Source organism: Lampetra planeri, chromosome 50 (genome assembly GCF_965212315.1).
Source record: "Lampetra planeri chromosome 50, kcLamPlan1.2.h2, whole genome shotgun sequence".
Lineage (NCBI taxonomy): Eukaryota > Metazoa > Chordata > Hyperoartia > Petromyzontiformes > Petromyzontidae > Lampetra > Lampetra planeri.
In genome coordinates this window covers 2,226,276-2,239,256 of record NC_136156.1, presented here as the reverse complement: position 1 = coordinate 2,239,256, position 12,981 = coordinate 2,226,276, and the positions used below count along the sequence as shown (strand labels likewise).

At 54.2% G+C, this 12,981-nt stretch overlaps 1 protein-coding gene across 5 annotated transcripts in view; it reads left to right on the top strand.

Annotated features, from left to right (window-relative positions):
* LOC144734286 (dystrophin-like) overlaps nt 1–12,981 on the top strand; it is a 636,663-nt gene that overhangs the window by 66,602 nt on the left and 557,080 nt on the right. The window contains exon 1 of one of the 5 annotated variants that reach the window (XM_078616431.1): nt 12,021–12,717. The exons of the other annotated variants lie outside the window; for them this stretch is intronic. Within the exon in view, the coding sequence (XP_078472557.1) occupies nt 12,687–12,717 (31 nt within the window). The 5' untranslated portion in view covers nt 12,021–12,686. Of the gene's footprint in view, nt 1–12,020; nt 12,718–12,981 lie in introns of those variants that run through there. 5 annotated transcript variants of the gene reach the window in all.

The following is a 12,981-nucleotide window of genomic DNA, read 5'->3' as shown; positions in this document are numbered from 1 at the left end:
GCGAGGAAAGAAGCAGGAAGAGAAGTGGGGGGGGGGGGTGACCTGTAGTGTGGTGGTCACGTGCAGAGTCGGGTGGCACTGAATACGTCAGTGTCGTAGACCGAGCTGGTCGGCAAGGATTTATGAATCAACGAGTTTCGATTTAAATCTTTCGTGACTGCGGGGATTCATCTTCTTGGTTCTTTCAGTAAAGTCATGTAGAAGGGAAATAATAAAATAATAAAAATAAAACATAATAAAATAATTCTCACGACGTTTCGGCCACAACGCAAGCAGCCGTCCTCAGGTGAAGACCAGGTCTGTCGGGGAGACAGCGTCTCCAAGCGTGGTGGTGTTTCATACCAGACGCTGTCTCCCCGACAGACCTGGTCTGCACCTGATGACGGCTGCTTGCGTTGTGGCCGAAACGTCGTGAGAATTATTTTACCATGTTTTATTTTTATTATTTTATTATTTCCTTTCTACGTGACTTTACCGAAAGAACCAAGAAGATGAATCAACGAGTTTTAAGGAGGCGACCGACCAGCGGTGGTGAGCGAGCGGCTGTAGTGAACCGTGCGCGAAGTTCACGGAAACGGAAACCAGAGCTGATGCTGCGACGTCCGCGAAGGAGGAACGGACACAAGGCCCCGATGCGCCGAGCTGGGCCGTCCCCATGGCCAGAGTCGGGCGGAGCAGATTTACCGCCACTGCTCTCGCAATCTGTCTCCATGAGAGCGCAGCGGCCGCGCGCGAGCTTTTCATCTCGCGCGATCTTATCCGACCCTGTTGTTCCCCCGAGCAGATCTAGCGGGAGGGGGAGGAGGCGGAGGTCGCCGCGTTCGGTGAACCCCGACAAGACGCGGACGCCCGCCTTTTGCAGAGCTCGCCACCGCTGATTCCGTCGGCGGTGCCGGTGACCGGCGTCGTTGGTGGCACGGCCCCTCGACGCGTCGCTGCCTTGGAACCTCCTCCGCGCCGTCGCCCCCATCGCTCGCTCGCGCGCGCGTGCGTGCCCGCCCGCTCGATACAGATCCGTTTCCGTGTGCCGCGACAAGCACCGCCGTATATTAATTTCAAAGGTGCCCGTTTGAAAATGAGCTCTTGCCGCTTGTCGCCTTTCAATCGGGCCAAGGCATGCATGGCTAATGTTGTCTGTTGGTTAAAAAAACATTATTGCTTTCGCGGAGAAAATTACAGATTTGCCTGAAGGTTTCTTTAGTTTATTTTTAATGCCGCTTCACACGACTTTCGTTTATTGTGTTTACACGAGCGTTGGGTTTATCTTCTTGTTGTCCTGACGTAAACAAAATCGTGAGCAAAACACAACCCGCATTGGTTTAAAGTAAACATTTCTTTATTGATGTGCAACATTGATGTTTTGCAAATGCTTGCGAAATGAATGAACGCTCAATATATTGTGCACATTTTACGTTTAGATCTCAATTATATTACGTGGGGAAAATCTTTTCATTTATTCGTCGCAGCCTTTAATTTCTTAACATATTTTGATAAAAAAAAGCACACTAAATACACCGCTTCAAAGTATCAACAAATGTTATAAGTGAAAAAAACACATCAATGCCCGCTAGCGAAAGGAGCCGAAAAGCAAAACAAATTTTTTTGTCTTCTGAAGCAATCTTCTCGTACAGTGTAGAAACTTCCTGTGAAGGGTGGGGGGAGGGGAGATGGGGTTGTGGCTTTTTTGGGGGGGGCTCCGAGGTTAGAAGTACATTTTTGTGTGCGTCGGTGTTGTGAGCGCGCGAGGCTGCGTTTACTCGGCGCTGAGAGTGGTGACGGTCACCGCGGCCGGGGGGCCTCGCAGCTAATGCAGATTTCCGATTTTCCACTGCGCAGTCGAACCGTGCCGAGGGGACGTGCCGAGCCATGTTTTTGAAAAGCGGGAAGCACTCGCAAACTGTCACGTGAACTCCGGTCATCGTCGCAGCGGCGGATTTTGGCTGAGCCATCGAACAAAGACGGTGGTCGCCGCATCATCGCGCGGCGCTTTCAGATGCGTTTCCGTGGCCGTCTGGAACGCTTTTTCCTTTCGATATTAGGAAAGCCACTGGAGTTTTGGACTTTTGAATCATCTAGATTGAAAACTAATTTCTTGAAAACTGCTTTTACTGTAGAATCTGTTGTCCTTCCCCCACACTTCCGATTAGCAGTTAGCAACATACGGTGCGAAAGAAGTCCAACATACACACGTACGTACATCGGTTACGACCGAAGGGCTACGGATGGAGAGCGGGGCCAGTCCGATGTTAAACCCGGTAACACGTGTCTCCTTACATCGCGGCTGGATTGTTACATCGCAGAACCGTGGGGAAGATGTTGGACGACTTGGAGACGGCTTTTGCCCGGCAGTGCATTATCTCACGGCTGCTGCCGCCGCTGCTCACGACGACGACGACGATAACGGCGGCGAGCACTCGTTTAGGTGATCGCGAGCGCTTATCTCCCACGATACAAATCGCTGCCCTTCCGGCCCACGCTCGCGGCGAGGATGACCGTTTTTTTGTTTCGTCGGCGCGTCGTGGCACGAGCGCGCGGAGAACGTCGTCGTTCGCGGCACATCACCGCTCGCGCTTTGCTCTGGCTCGGTCCGAGCCACACCCGGCGGTGACGTCGCCGGCGGAGTCCTTTCGGGCTCGGCAGCACGCAGCGCCCGGCCGCCCGTGGGAATGCCGACATATCCGTGGGATTTTTGTGCGGGGGGGGGGGGGAACAATGGCTCGGGGAGATTTTTGTTGGCAATGTGGAAGTGGGGAGCAGCGTGACCGCCGCCCACCCCACCCCGAGGTGACAATGGGGAAAAAACAGTGCACGGAAAACGGTGCATGCCAGTAATGGCGCTGGAAGGAGAACGAAGGCAAAATTAGAGACGTTGGGCTTTGAAGGCGGCAGAGTATGCCGCCAGGTGGGAGGCCTTCATCTAGCAGTGGGTAGATCATGGCTGTTGATGAATGATGACGAGTGTGAACCCGTGTGCCATGGTCATTGACTGGACATTCCCCTTCAGCCCAAACTTTCCCTGGCCATTCCCTCTGCCTGCCTGTCACTTCGTTTTTCTCCTCCACCTCAATCGGGATTTTGTTCCGCCCTCCGTCCCTTGACCCTGTCCCCCATGCTGCCTCCTGACCCTTGCCTGACCTTTGCGCCATGTCCTCACTTCTCACGATTCCACTCCACCGTGTGTCGCTCTTCCCGGGGCCTTGTTTTTGCCACCGATTCGACCCTGGAACTCATCGGTGCTGACTCAGCTGCCACTTGGACTCAGTTGGTGAACGGACCCAGCTCCACCGTGGACGATGCCCTGGGTCTCGTTGGCACTGCCCCGGCTGTCCTTGCGGCTTCGTCGTCTGTGCCGAGTCTCGTCAGTGTTGTTGCGCTCTCTTTTCTCTCCCCGTGTTTAAGTCCCGAAACTGATTACCCCCCCCCACTCCTCCCCACCCGCCCCCCCCCCAATCCCCCTCCCATCCCCACCACGTCCCCCTGCACAAACTTCCGAATATTTTTTTTCCAATTCTGTAAAGCGCCTTGAGATGTGATTGCATTTAAGATGCTGCGTAAATTGAAATTGTTACGGTTTTTGTATTTCTTCACCCCCAATACGATGATTGCTAAGTGTTGCGTTACGTTATTGGTTGTGATTATTATTATTATTGATATTCGCATATTCTTTGACACTGAGCCATTTTCGCAAAGCCCACTGGGCTATTGGCCCTCGGCAGGAAGAGAAAGGCCTTTTCCTGGCAGCGATCGCTGGGAGGGCAGCTCAGGATGGAAATTCCACTGATTGTTGCATGGGCATAGCTTCATCTGGTACCCCTAGGCACATTACAATTCGCTATGTGCTGTTATTGTTTTATTTCACCTCCACAAACAACGATTTGTTGTGTTCGGCGAAGGTCTCCCCATGTGCGTGCTTGTGTCCATGTGTCACTTTCACGTGGCCTTCCCAAGTGTACCTAGCCCGGCACGAGCGCTGTGTGGTGAAGTCACCGCCACTCCGTTGTCATTGTGGTCGTCGTCGTTGCGTGTGTCAACGGCGACCGTCTGAACCGGCCCTGGGCTTCCCCCCAGTTGGGGGTGTTACACTCCAGCACCGGGGAGACAAAGGCAGTGGGACATGGTTCAGGCCACACAACTCTCCTCGCGTGCCATCCCCGGCCTTATTTGGCTGCTCGCAAAAACAGCAATTGCCAACGGTCTGCGGAGGCTACACGGGTGGCCCCTTTGCCTTTGCCATTATGCGTGCGCGCGCGAGCGAGGTGGAGGCTGGTGGCTGCTGCCCGACGATGGCCCGCACGTGCGCACACTCGCGGCGCCGTGGCCCTGATTGATTGCTGGCTGCGTGCTCGCACGCGACGCGCGTGTGTCCCGCGGAGCGTGCGCGGATTGCTCACGAGTGGCTGCGGAGGGAAAAACAAGGGCTTTCATCCAGCCTAAAGATTTCACATTCGCGAGCCTCATTTGCAGTGTCGGTCCCCCCAACCTGCTCTCAGAGGAACTGCCAATGATGCGTATTGCCAAGGGTAGCAGGTGCATTAGATACATGTTTTTTTTGTCATCCACAGAGTTCTCTTGACCACCATGGTCATGAGTAATGACAATGGCCAGCATTGGGCAAAGCCCCATTGGTGTCTCTCTAATGAGTTGCTGTTGAAGACGATATTGCAATGTGACCCCACTTGATGGGGAGCGCACATTGTCGATCTGTCCTCTCGTTTCGAGCGGGTCGCACTGCCCACTCCTCGCGCGCGTAGCAACGCGGTAAATATTTTACCGTTGACACCGAGGGTTGAAATGTTGCGTTGCGAGAGCTCTCGGCTCGCACGCAGTAATGCGCATGAAAAATTAAAGCTGGTGCCATTCACTCGCACGTGTTCCTGCATAGCTGAAATTTGCGCTGCGGTGTTATTTTCTTTAAAGGGTCATTCTTCACCCTTTGACAGAGCCCAGCTTTACCGGCGGTGTGCATTCCTCCACCGTTTTTTCTCGGCGCAGCAAAATGAATGATGTCTTTCTAGCCCTAGACTTGAAGAACAATAATTATTATTCGTACTTTACAGCCGCTTGTCAGTCCATCGCTGGATGATGGCCTCTTCCCCCCACGCCTTTTGGTCACGGGGCCACCCTGGTCAGTAACGAGTGGCACGAACGGCCGGGATGGGGTTGGGGCGGTGGGGCCGGAAACGGTTCGGATGTCACTCGCCACTAACGTCAGCCGTGGCCAGGAATCGAACTCGGCTCGGCGCGTTCAACCGCCGTGCCACGACCCCCCCCCCCCCCCCCCCCGCTGAGGTTTCACACTTGAATCCCGCGCGTTACAATTCGATGCGTACGAGTCTCTCGCCTGGTTCGTGCCGGCGAAGCGAGCAGAAGGAGACCCCTCGCAGTGGGTTTGGTTTCCTGCGTTTTCAAGTGCATTGTGATTCATTTAAAACCACACCGGGTTTCCTTCCCCTACGACTCGGAAAATCGCGAGCGAGCGAGCTCGCGCTCTCTCGCTTACATAGCCAGACAAATAAACGCGAATGAGAAAGTGTGTTTTTTGGGTTGAACCACGTGTTGTTTTGGCATGATGTCGGACGTCTCGCCCCACTTTCTGGGAGATTATTCAGGGGACGACGCATCGGAGAGCCACACAGGGAAACCACGGAAACATACACGGTTGTGGCGTGAACTAGAAAGTACCGTGCACACCCACTGGAGTAAAATCAAATAACGCACACTTTTGCGGAAAAGTTTCCTTGTTCGGCTTCTTTTTTTTTTGCGGTGTTTGCCGGAACGACCCAAAAAGCGCGTCGGGGAGCTCTGGGGATGCGAAATTTAAACTCCTGCGACCTTTCGACGGATCGTCGCGATGCAGCGTTTCCAAGCAGTGCAGAGCGATCGATTCATAACGCGCAGCTGGGGACCCGTGTTTTCACAAACGCGACAGCAACGACGGCGACGTTAATGAATCGGCTGCAGCGGATGCGCCTCCGGCCCGTCACATTCGCGGGTGGTCGTTAAAGCTGCGAGTGAAGCCGAGAGCGTGCTGGGGGGACGTTGCTCGTGGCGGTGGCGAGTGGGCCACGGTGCGCTCATGGGCGTGGAGACGAAGAGCGGCGTGTTCCGGCGCCGTGACGGCCCGACGCCTCCCTCCGCCGGTGCCCTCGGCCCTCCGCGGTGTTTAGGAGGATGAACGGCGGCCGCGGGTAAATGTTCATCGCGACGACGCGACGTTAAAAACCGCTTTATTTCGACGTCATACCGCGATTGTAAATAGCGCGCCGGCCGCAGTAAAACGTAGATAAAGCCGGCGCGTCGGTACATTTCTCATGACGGTATCTTGCTAAGCATCCCATTAATGCGGCATTAAGCGGTGCAACAATAGACCCATGCCGCGGAATTGGCTACGTAAATATGTATTAATAATAGATACGTATAATTACCTCGGAGCCCCCGTTTTAGATCTCTCAAGGTTGTCGCTGCATGCAAATGCCTCTGGGCAATGAATGTGCCGAGTGGAGAAAAAACGAAGTGCTTTATTTTTTATTTTTCCTCCACAATTACAAGAGGGAGACACAAACGCGTCACTAAAACAACACGGCCTCAATCCAGGGAGGGCAGGCAGCGGCGCAGTGTTTGCCGGACCGCGCCATGTAACCCGGCAAACCTGGGTTCCATTCCCAGCCAGGGCTAACGTCGGTGTTGTGCGGTATTAATCAGCCAGCACTGAGGTGTAGGATGGTCAAACGTCCCCCCCCCCATGGCCATCAAGGTTTGTGAGCGGCGGGGGGGCGGGGGGCAGAGCTCGCAAACGGGTTTTTGATTCCTTACCCGTACCCGCACCAGGGTCGCAAACGGATACCCGTACCCGGCCGTACCCGTACCCCTACCCGTACCCGGCCGGGTACGGGTAGGGTACGGGTATTGGGTACCTGATTGCGACCTCTGGGATGAAGCCATGTTGCAGGCGCGGGTGGGTTGATTCTAGGAACTTGAATTGTGAGAAGACGTTGGGAAATGAGTGACAAACAGTTACTCACCAGTGACTCACGGCCTACCCGTACCCGGTCGCACCAGGGTCGCAAACGGGTACCTGTACCTGTACCCGGCCGGGTACGGGTAGCCGGGTATCGGGTAGGGTACGGGTATCGGGTACCCGGTTGCGACCTCTGGCGGGGGGGTAGGTAGGCATTCATCCAGCAGTGGATTGGCAAACGGCTGTTAACTTCCGCTGCATACAGTGACGTCGCTCTGCAGCATCATCTCACGGTTGAACGAGCAGCAGCGGTGGCAGAGCTCAAACCGCGCAGCGTCCGTGGTCGGCGCGACGTCCGCGGACACCGCACGCCCGACCCAGCAGCGCGAGGGTGACCAGGGGTCACGCTTTAGCGTCTCACGTGGCTTGCCAAATTGTTGGTCGCGCGCATCCACGCTGCGTTTCCAACGCTTCGTCTGCCACTTTTACTTCAACGGCGGTCGGTCACGTGCCCCGTGTTAACGGGCGATTGTGAATCGTCTTCAAGCAGTCGCTCTCAGGGTGTGGGGGGGGGGAAGGCCTCGCATCCTGCAGGGCAGCGCCAGGGCCTGTTACGAGCATTGTGAGAAGTGGTTGCGTAATAAACACGCACGTAACACTCTAAAGGCAAAACGATGCAAATGTACAGGGTGAGGGTAGGCTGCTGTTGGAAATCATTTGGGGCTGTTTGACCATACTTCACCACGCTGGTCGATACGAGGTTTCGCGAAAGCAGTGTGGAATCGGGATGAACGTTTCAGATTTGGCTCGCCACGGATGTTTGCAGCGGTGGCCGGGAACCAGATTTGAAGGTCGCTGGGTTCAGATCGCAGGTTGCCAACTGCTGCGCTTCCACCGCTGCATCCCAGAGTTCTGTTTGCGAGCCGCCTGTTCATCGGCACGCGGCAAGGACAAAGATCCCCCGTGCACCAGACCCGATGTCGGCGCCAGGGACAAAGCGCTGCTCGCGACCAACTCTGAAGTCCGGCACGGCGCACGTGAAGGTGGCGTGGCCAGCACCATGCCCTCGTTTGAGGTCGAGAGTCAACCTCGGGAAGGTTCCGGGACCGGTACGGAAACACCGCCGCGACGTTGACCTTGAGCGGGACTCCAACTCGGGCCACAGGGCTGGTGGCGCGGCACCGCTCAGCCGCGGCGTTGCCAGCCCCACGCGCGCACGCAAGCGATAATCATCATCCGCACTCGGAGGGAGTGCAACCGAAAGCAAGCATCTCCCGTCGCCCACTGTCAAAGCAAAAACATTTTTTTGTTTAGGGTTCCCATAGTTTCTCGGATCCCGTGTACATGCGAGGATTATTTGAAGGTTTTGCAGCGCAGACTGGCTCTTCAAACCCCCCCCACCTCCCCATCCTACCTTCTTAGCGTCAAACACAAGCACGCCCTTGTGCAGTTTAAGGAGAGTTGTTTAAGTGTGAGCCGAGGATGGATTGGACAAGTCTGTTTGTTTGATCTCCTGTCTCTGTCGCATCAAGAACGCAGCTGAAACGCGGCTGAAAGGCCAGAATTGTCTTGACATTTTTGGAATTCTTGACGAGCCTTCGTAAGGGCTTCTAACTCAACCCAACCGGCAATGGATACCCATTTTAATTTGTTACGAGTTCATTAATCCCCCCCCCCCCTTCGCACGTGAAGGGCTCACAAGTGACGTCATCACATCTACCCCTCTATTTAAAGAACAAAACAGGAGGATTCTCCACAAATCTGGTTGTCCGCCTGATGATGCTGGCTGTAATTACTGGCGAAACGTCGTACTCATATTGTAAACGTTGTGGGTTTGATCTCCAACACACCGGTGTGCTGTACTAGTGACGTATTTGCACGTTCTGTTTACGTGACAGGCCTTACTAGTTGGCTGTGTCGGGTGGTGGCGGGTTTGACGACACATTATTGCTTCCTCTGTAATGGTTTACCTCAGCCGCTCGTGTAATTAATTGCTCAAATCAGCCAAGGGAAGGCTTTGTCGTGTTTACCGCAGAGAGACCCTGAAACGTAGCTCTTTCATTCCCTCTTTTTTGAAGGCCTACAAAGTGCAATGGGACTATCTTGCAAGACGCACATTTTCCTCCACGCTCCATTAAAAATAATATTTGTTACTCTAGCGGTGGAAAGTAATGGATGAAATAGAAATATATTAAGGGCATGCCTTTTAACGTGTGTTGGGGAGAAAAAAAAACTTGCATGCTGTATTTCAGAATAATTTTTGTATTTTTTTTGTACATTTTTAACTCCGCGGCTTTGCCTGCTGAGCGTATAAATAATGTATTAAGTTTACACGATACAAATATGCGCACGTAACTCCGGCTTAATGGCATTCGGCCAATGGTAATGTCAATTGCCGAAGAATGGCAATCTGGTGCGTTGGAGATTAAGTTGACTGGAGTTTGCTGTGTAGCGTTATCAGTACCCGGCGCAGCCATCGAGTGGGATCAAAGATGATTATTATTTTTTATAAAGCAGTCTGCCGTGTCTGTTCTGGTCAGTCGTTTGGCCCAGTGTCAGCGCGCAGATTGTCCCGACTGTGTGGGCTATCGAGATGTAGCGGGGCTGGTGCCACTTTGCCCGCCCTGTGGGTGGAATGCTCGTCTGTCTCCGGTGTGTCTCCTCTCAGAATCTCTTGGGGCTCCGAAGGTATCCGCATCATATCTCATCCTTTGTCACGGTCCCCTTTGAAAGGCACAGCGTGGCGCGAGCCGAGCTGAAGATAAATACGTTTTCAGATACTGCGTGGGCTTCGGAGAGATAAAAGTTCGACAAGGAAAAGGAAACCAGGTGTGTCGAGCGTCGCCTTCTTCCTTCGGTGTCTAGCTCGCATTCTTTTTTTGGCGACCGCCAAGGGTTAGAAATTTCGTTACGTTCATGCGTGCTGAGGAGGGTGACGCCACCAGAGAAAATGTTTGAACGTTGTTGACACGCGGAGAGTTTATCCGCTTCTAAGCAGTCGCGGAGTTTCAGACAGTATCCCAGTGTAAAGCGTAACAAACATTACGCGTCCAGGTTATTGGGCCAATCTTGAAGTTGTGCGTGATCTTTCCAGTTGCCATCATTATCAATTTTAAATCTAGATTGAAAACTCATCTCTTCAGAACTTCCTTTTGTGTTTAGTTTGCCGTCGCCCCAACCCCCGCACCTCCGTTGAGCACGATTGGCTACGTAGGGTGCGAAAGAAGTTCAACACACGTACGTACAGCATCGGGATCATCATCCGCGGCCCATTCCATAACTGTAGGTGGTTATGTTGGCGATTATTTCACATTGAAGCTGTTGTCAATAATTAATGATATTCTATCGAACCAGCGGCTCGCAATGATGAACCTCTGCTACTCCTGCCGCAGTTATCCGGCTCAGCCACCGCGATCTAAAATGATATTTGTTGTTCAACATCAACATCAGTCGTGGGAAAAAGAATAAGACTGATGGGGCGTTCGGTTTCAAGAAATTCTCCTCTCTTGGGAAAAATGTATGGATGTTTGTTGAACTTCTTTCGCACGGTACGTAACCGCCCGTGCTAATCGGAGTGTAACAAATAACGAGCCCATGCAAAACTCTAGCATCTGTCTTGTCTGCAGATGTGTTAAAACAAAGCAAAATAGAACCCCTTTGAAAGCATTGCTTTTCTGTTTTACACCGAGCTAACTATTATCACGTGGGAGGAACCTGCGCGTGCGTGTTTGTCATGGCGTTCGCGGAGTTTGTTGACGATATTAAACGGTGTCATCGTTTGCCAAGTCGTTTTGTTGTTGTTACCATCGCTGATTTGGACGGACGACGCCGACCTTCAAGGTTCATTGCCTGCACGCAAAACCACCGCTAGCAATTCCCACCTGCACCCCAGCTTATCAGCACACTCGCCAACCCACCCACACTCTGGGTTGTTTGCCGCAGCAGAAGCCACCGACAGTGACTTTTTAAGGGTACGTCTCTCTCCAAGCCCCTCTCTAGCTGCCGCATCCTGGGCTCGCCATTCGAAGTTTCCGTTGGGTGCATTGTCCCATACGTTGGGGGCATTGTCCCATACGTTGGGGGCATTGCCCCATACGTTGGGGGCATTGTCCCATACGTTGGGAGCATTGCCCCATACGTTGGGGGCATTGTCCCATACGTTGGGAGCATTATCCCATACGTTGGGGACATTGTCCCATACGTTGGGAGCATTGTCCCATACGTTGGGAGCATTGTCCCATACGTTGGGAGCATTGCCCCATACGTTGGGGGCATTGTCCCATACGTTGGGAGCATTATCCCATACGTTGGGGACATTGTCCCATACCTTGGGAGCATTGTCCCATACGTTGGGAGCATTGTCCCATACGTTGGGGGCATTGTCCCATACGTTGGGAGCATTGATCCATACGTTGGGGGCATTGTCCCATACGTTGGGAGCATTGTCCCATACGTTGGGGGCATTGTCCCATACGTTGGGGGCATTGTCCCATACGTTGGGAGCATTGTCCCATACGTTGGGGGCATTGTCCCATACGTTGGGTGCATTGTCCCATACGTTGGGTGCATTGTCCCCGTGGAGGAAGGCGACCGCCAGTTGGCGTCCGCTGCGCCGCCGGTGGCTACGCGAGAGGGGGAGACGCGGTGAGGGCGGGAGTGGAAAAAACACTGTGCGCCTGTGTGCGTGCGCGCGTGTGCGTCTGTGTGCTCGTGTGTGCGTGCGCCCGTGTGCGTACGTGCGCGTGTGCGTCCGTGTGTGCACGTGCGCGCTCGTGTGCGCACGTGCGCGTAGGCTGTGTACTTCGAGGGGAGCCCTCGCGCATGCACGAGCATGGGAGACGGCGCGGTGCGTCCGCGTGCGTGACCGCGTGCGCGCCGGATTTGTGTGCTTTGGCCCGGGCATGAGCGGCCCGCCGGTTTTGGTGCGTGGAGTCGCGGTGGGGGTAGTCGGTGTGGGTAGGGCCGTGGTTGCGTGCTTGGGGGGGGCCAGAGTGGGGTGGGAGGGAGGGAGGGATAGGGCAAACGAGGGGGAAAGATTTGGAGTGGAGGCTTCGGAGCGGAATGCCAAACATTTTGCGTTCCTAGCCCTGTTGACGACGTTCCGTTGTCGAGAGAGGCACGCGAGGTTTGCCGCTGTGTCGGGGCGGCTGCGAGGGACGCAACCGCTGGCTCGTTTTTATCCCCCCGTCACTTTTCTCTCTGCCTCTTTCTCTCTTGCGTTGGGTTAAGTTTTCTTAAGCAGTTTTTTTTTATTTGTTCTCCTCCTGATCCCTTCCACCCCAGCATGAATCCCGTTCCACTTACGCTCTGATGCTTTTTTAAACAGTCAGCGGGTTAACCGTCGCCATTCGCAAGGGGAACCGTTTAGTGCCGCCGTAAGCAGTGAGTACAGGGAGCTCGCTTTAACAACAACAACAGCAAACATTTCTTTTTTTCCTAAGCCAATTTGAAGTCGTGGGTAGGCGTGGGGGCGAGCAAAAGCCGCTGAAAGCGAGCAGAGGCAAGCCGGCCGCAAGTAATCCAGAAGGCGTGCTGCAGTCGAAGGATACACGCAGGAGTGGGGGACATCTACTCCAAAGCGTCACTTCCACTGGAGCCGAGGGGTTGGAGTAACTCCCTGGATTATCGTCGTCGTCCGTCAAGGCTGCGCCCCCCCGGCTGCGTACGTTCTCCACGCCGCAAATTGTCCACCCCCGAGGACGCCGGCGTTTCCGTCGCCCCCCGCGCAATGTTTTGGTTCGACGAGGACGAGGACGAATGTGAGTAACAAGCGCGACGTGGACGCCGCAGCTCGTCGTTGTCCGAGCGGCCCCCCCCGTGTCACTTGCTAGCGCGTGCGGCTCGCGCGACGGAGGGAGGAACGATGCCTGTTGGACCCAATTTTGCCAGAGTCCGAGTCCGTACAACTCTATGTATTATCCAACACGTCGGCTTTCGCGGCCAATATTATTCACGACAAAGGTTTTTGGGTTCGATCGCGCGAGTGTGCCGTCAACCCGCCACCAATTGTGGCGAATCGCCTG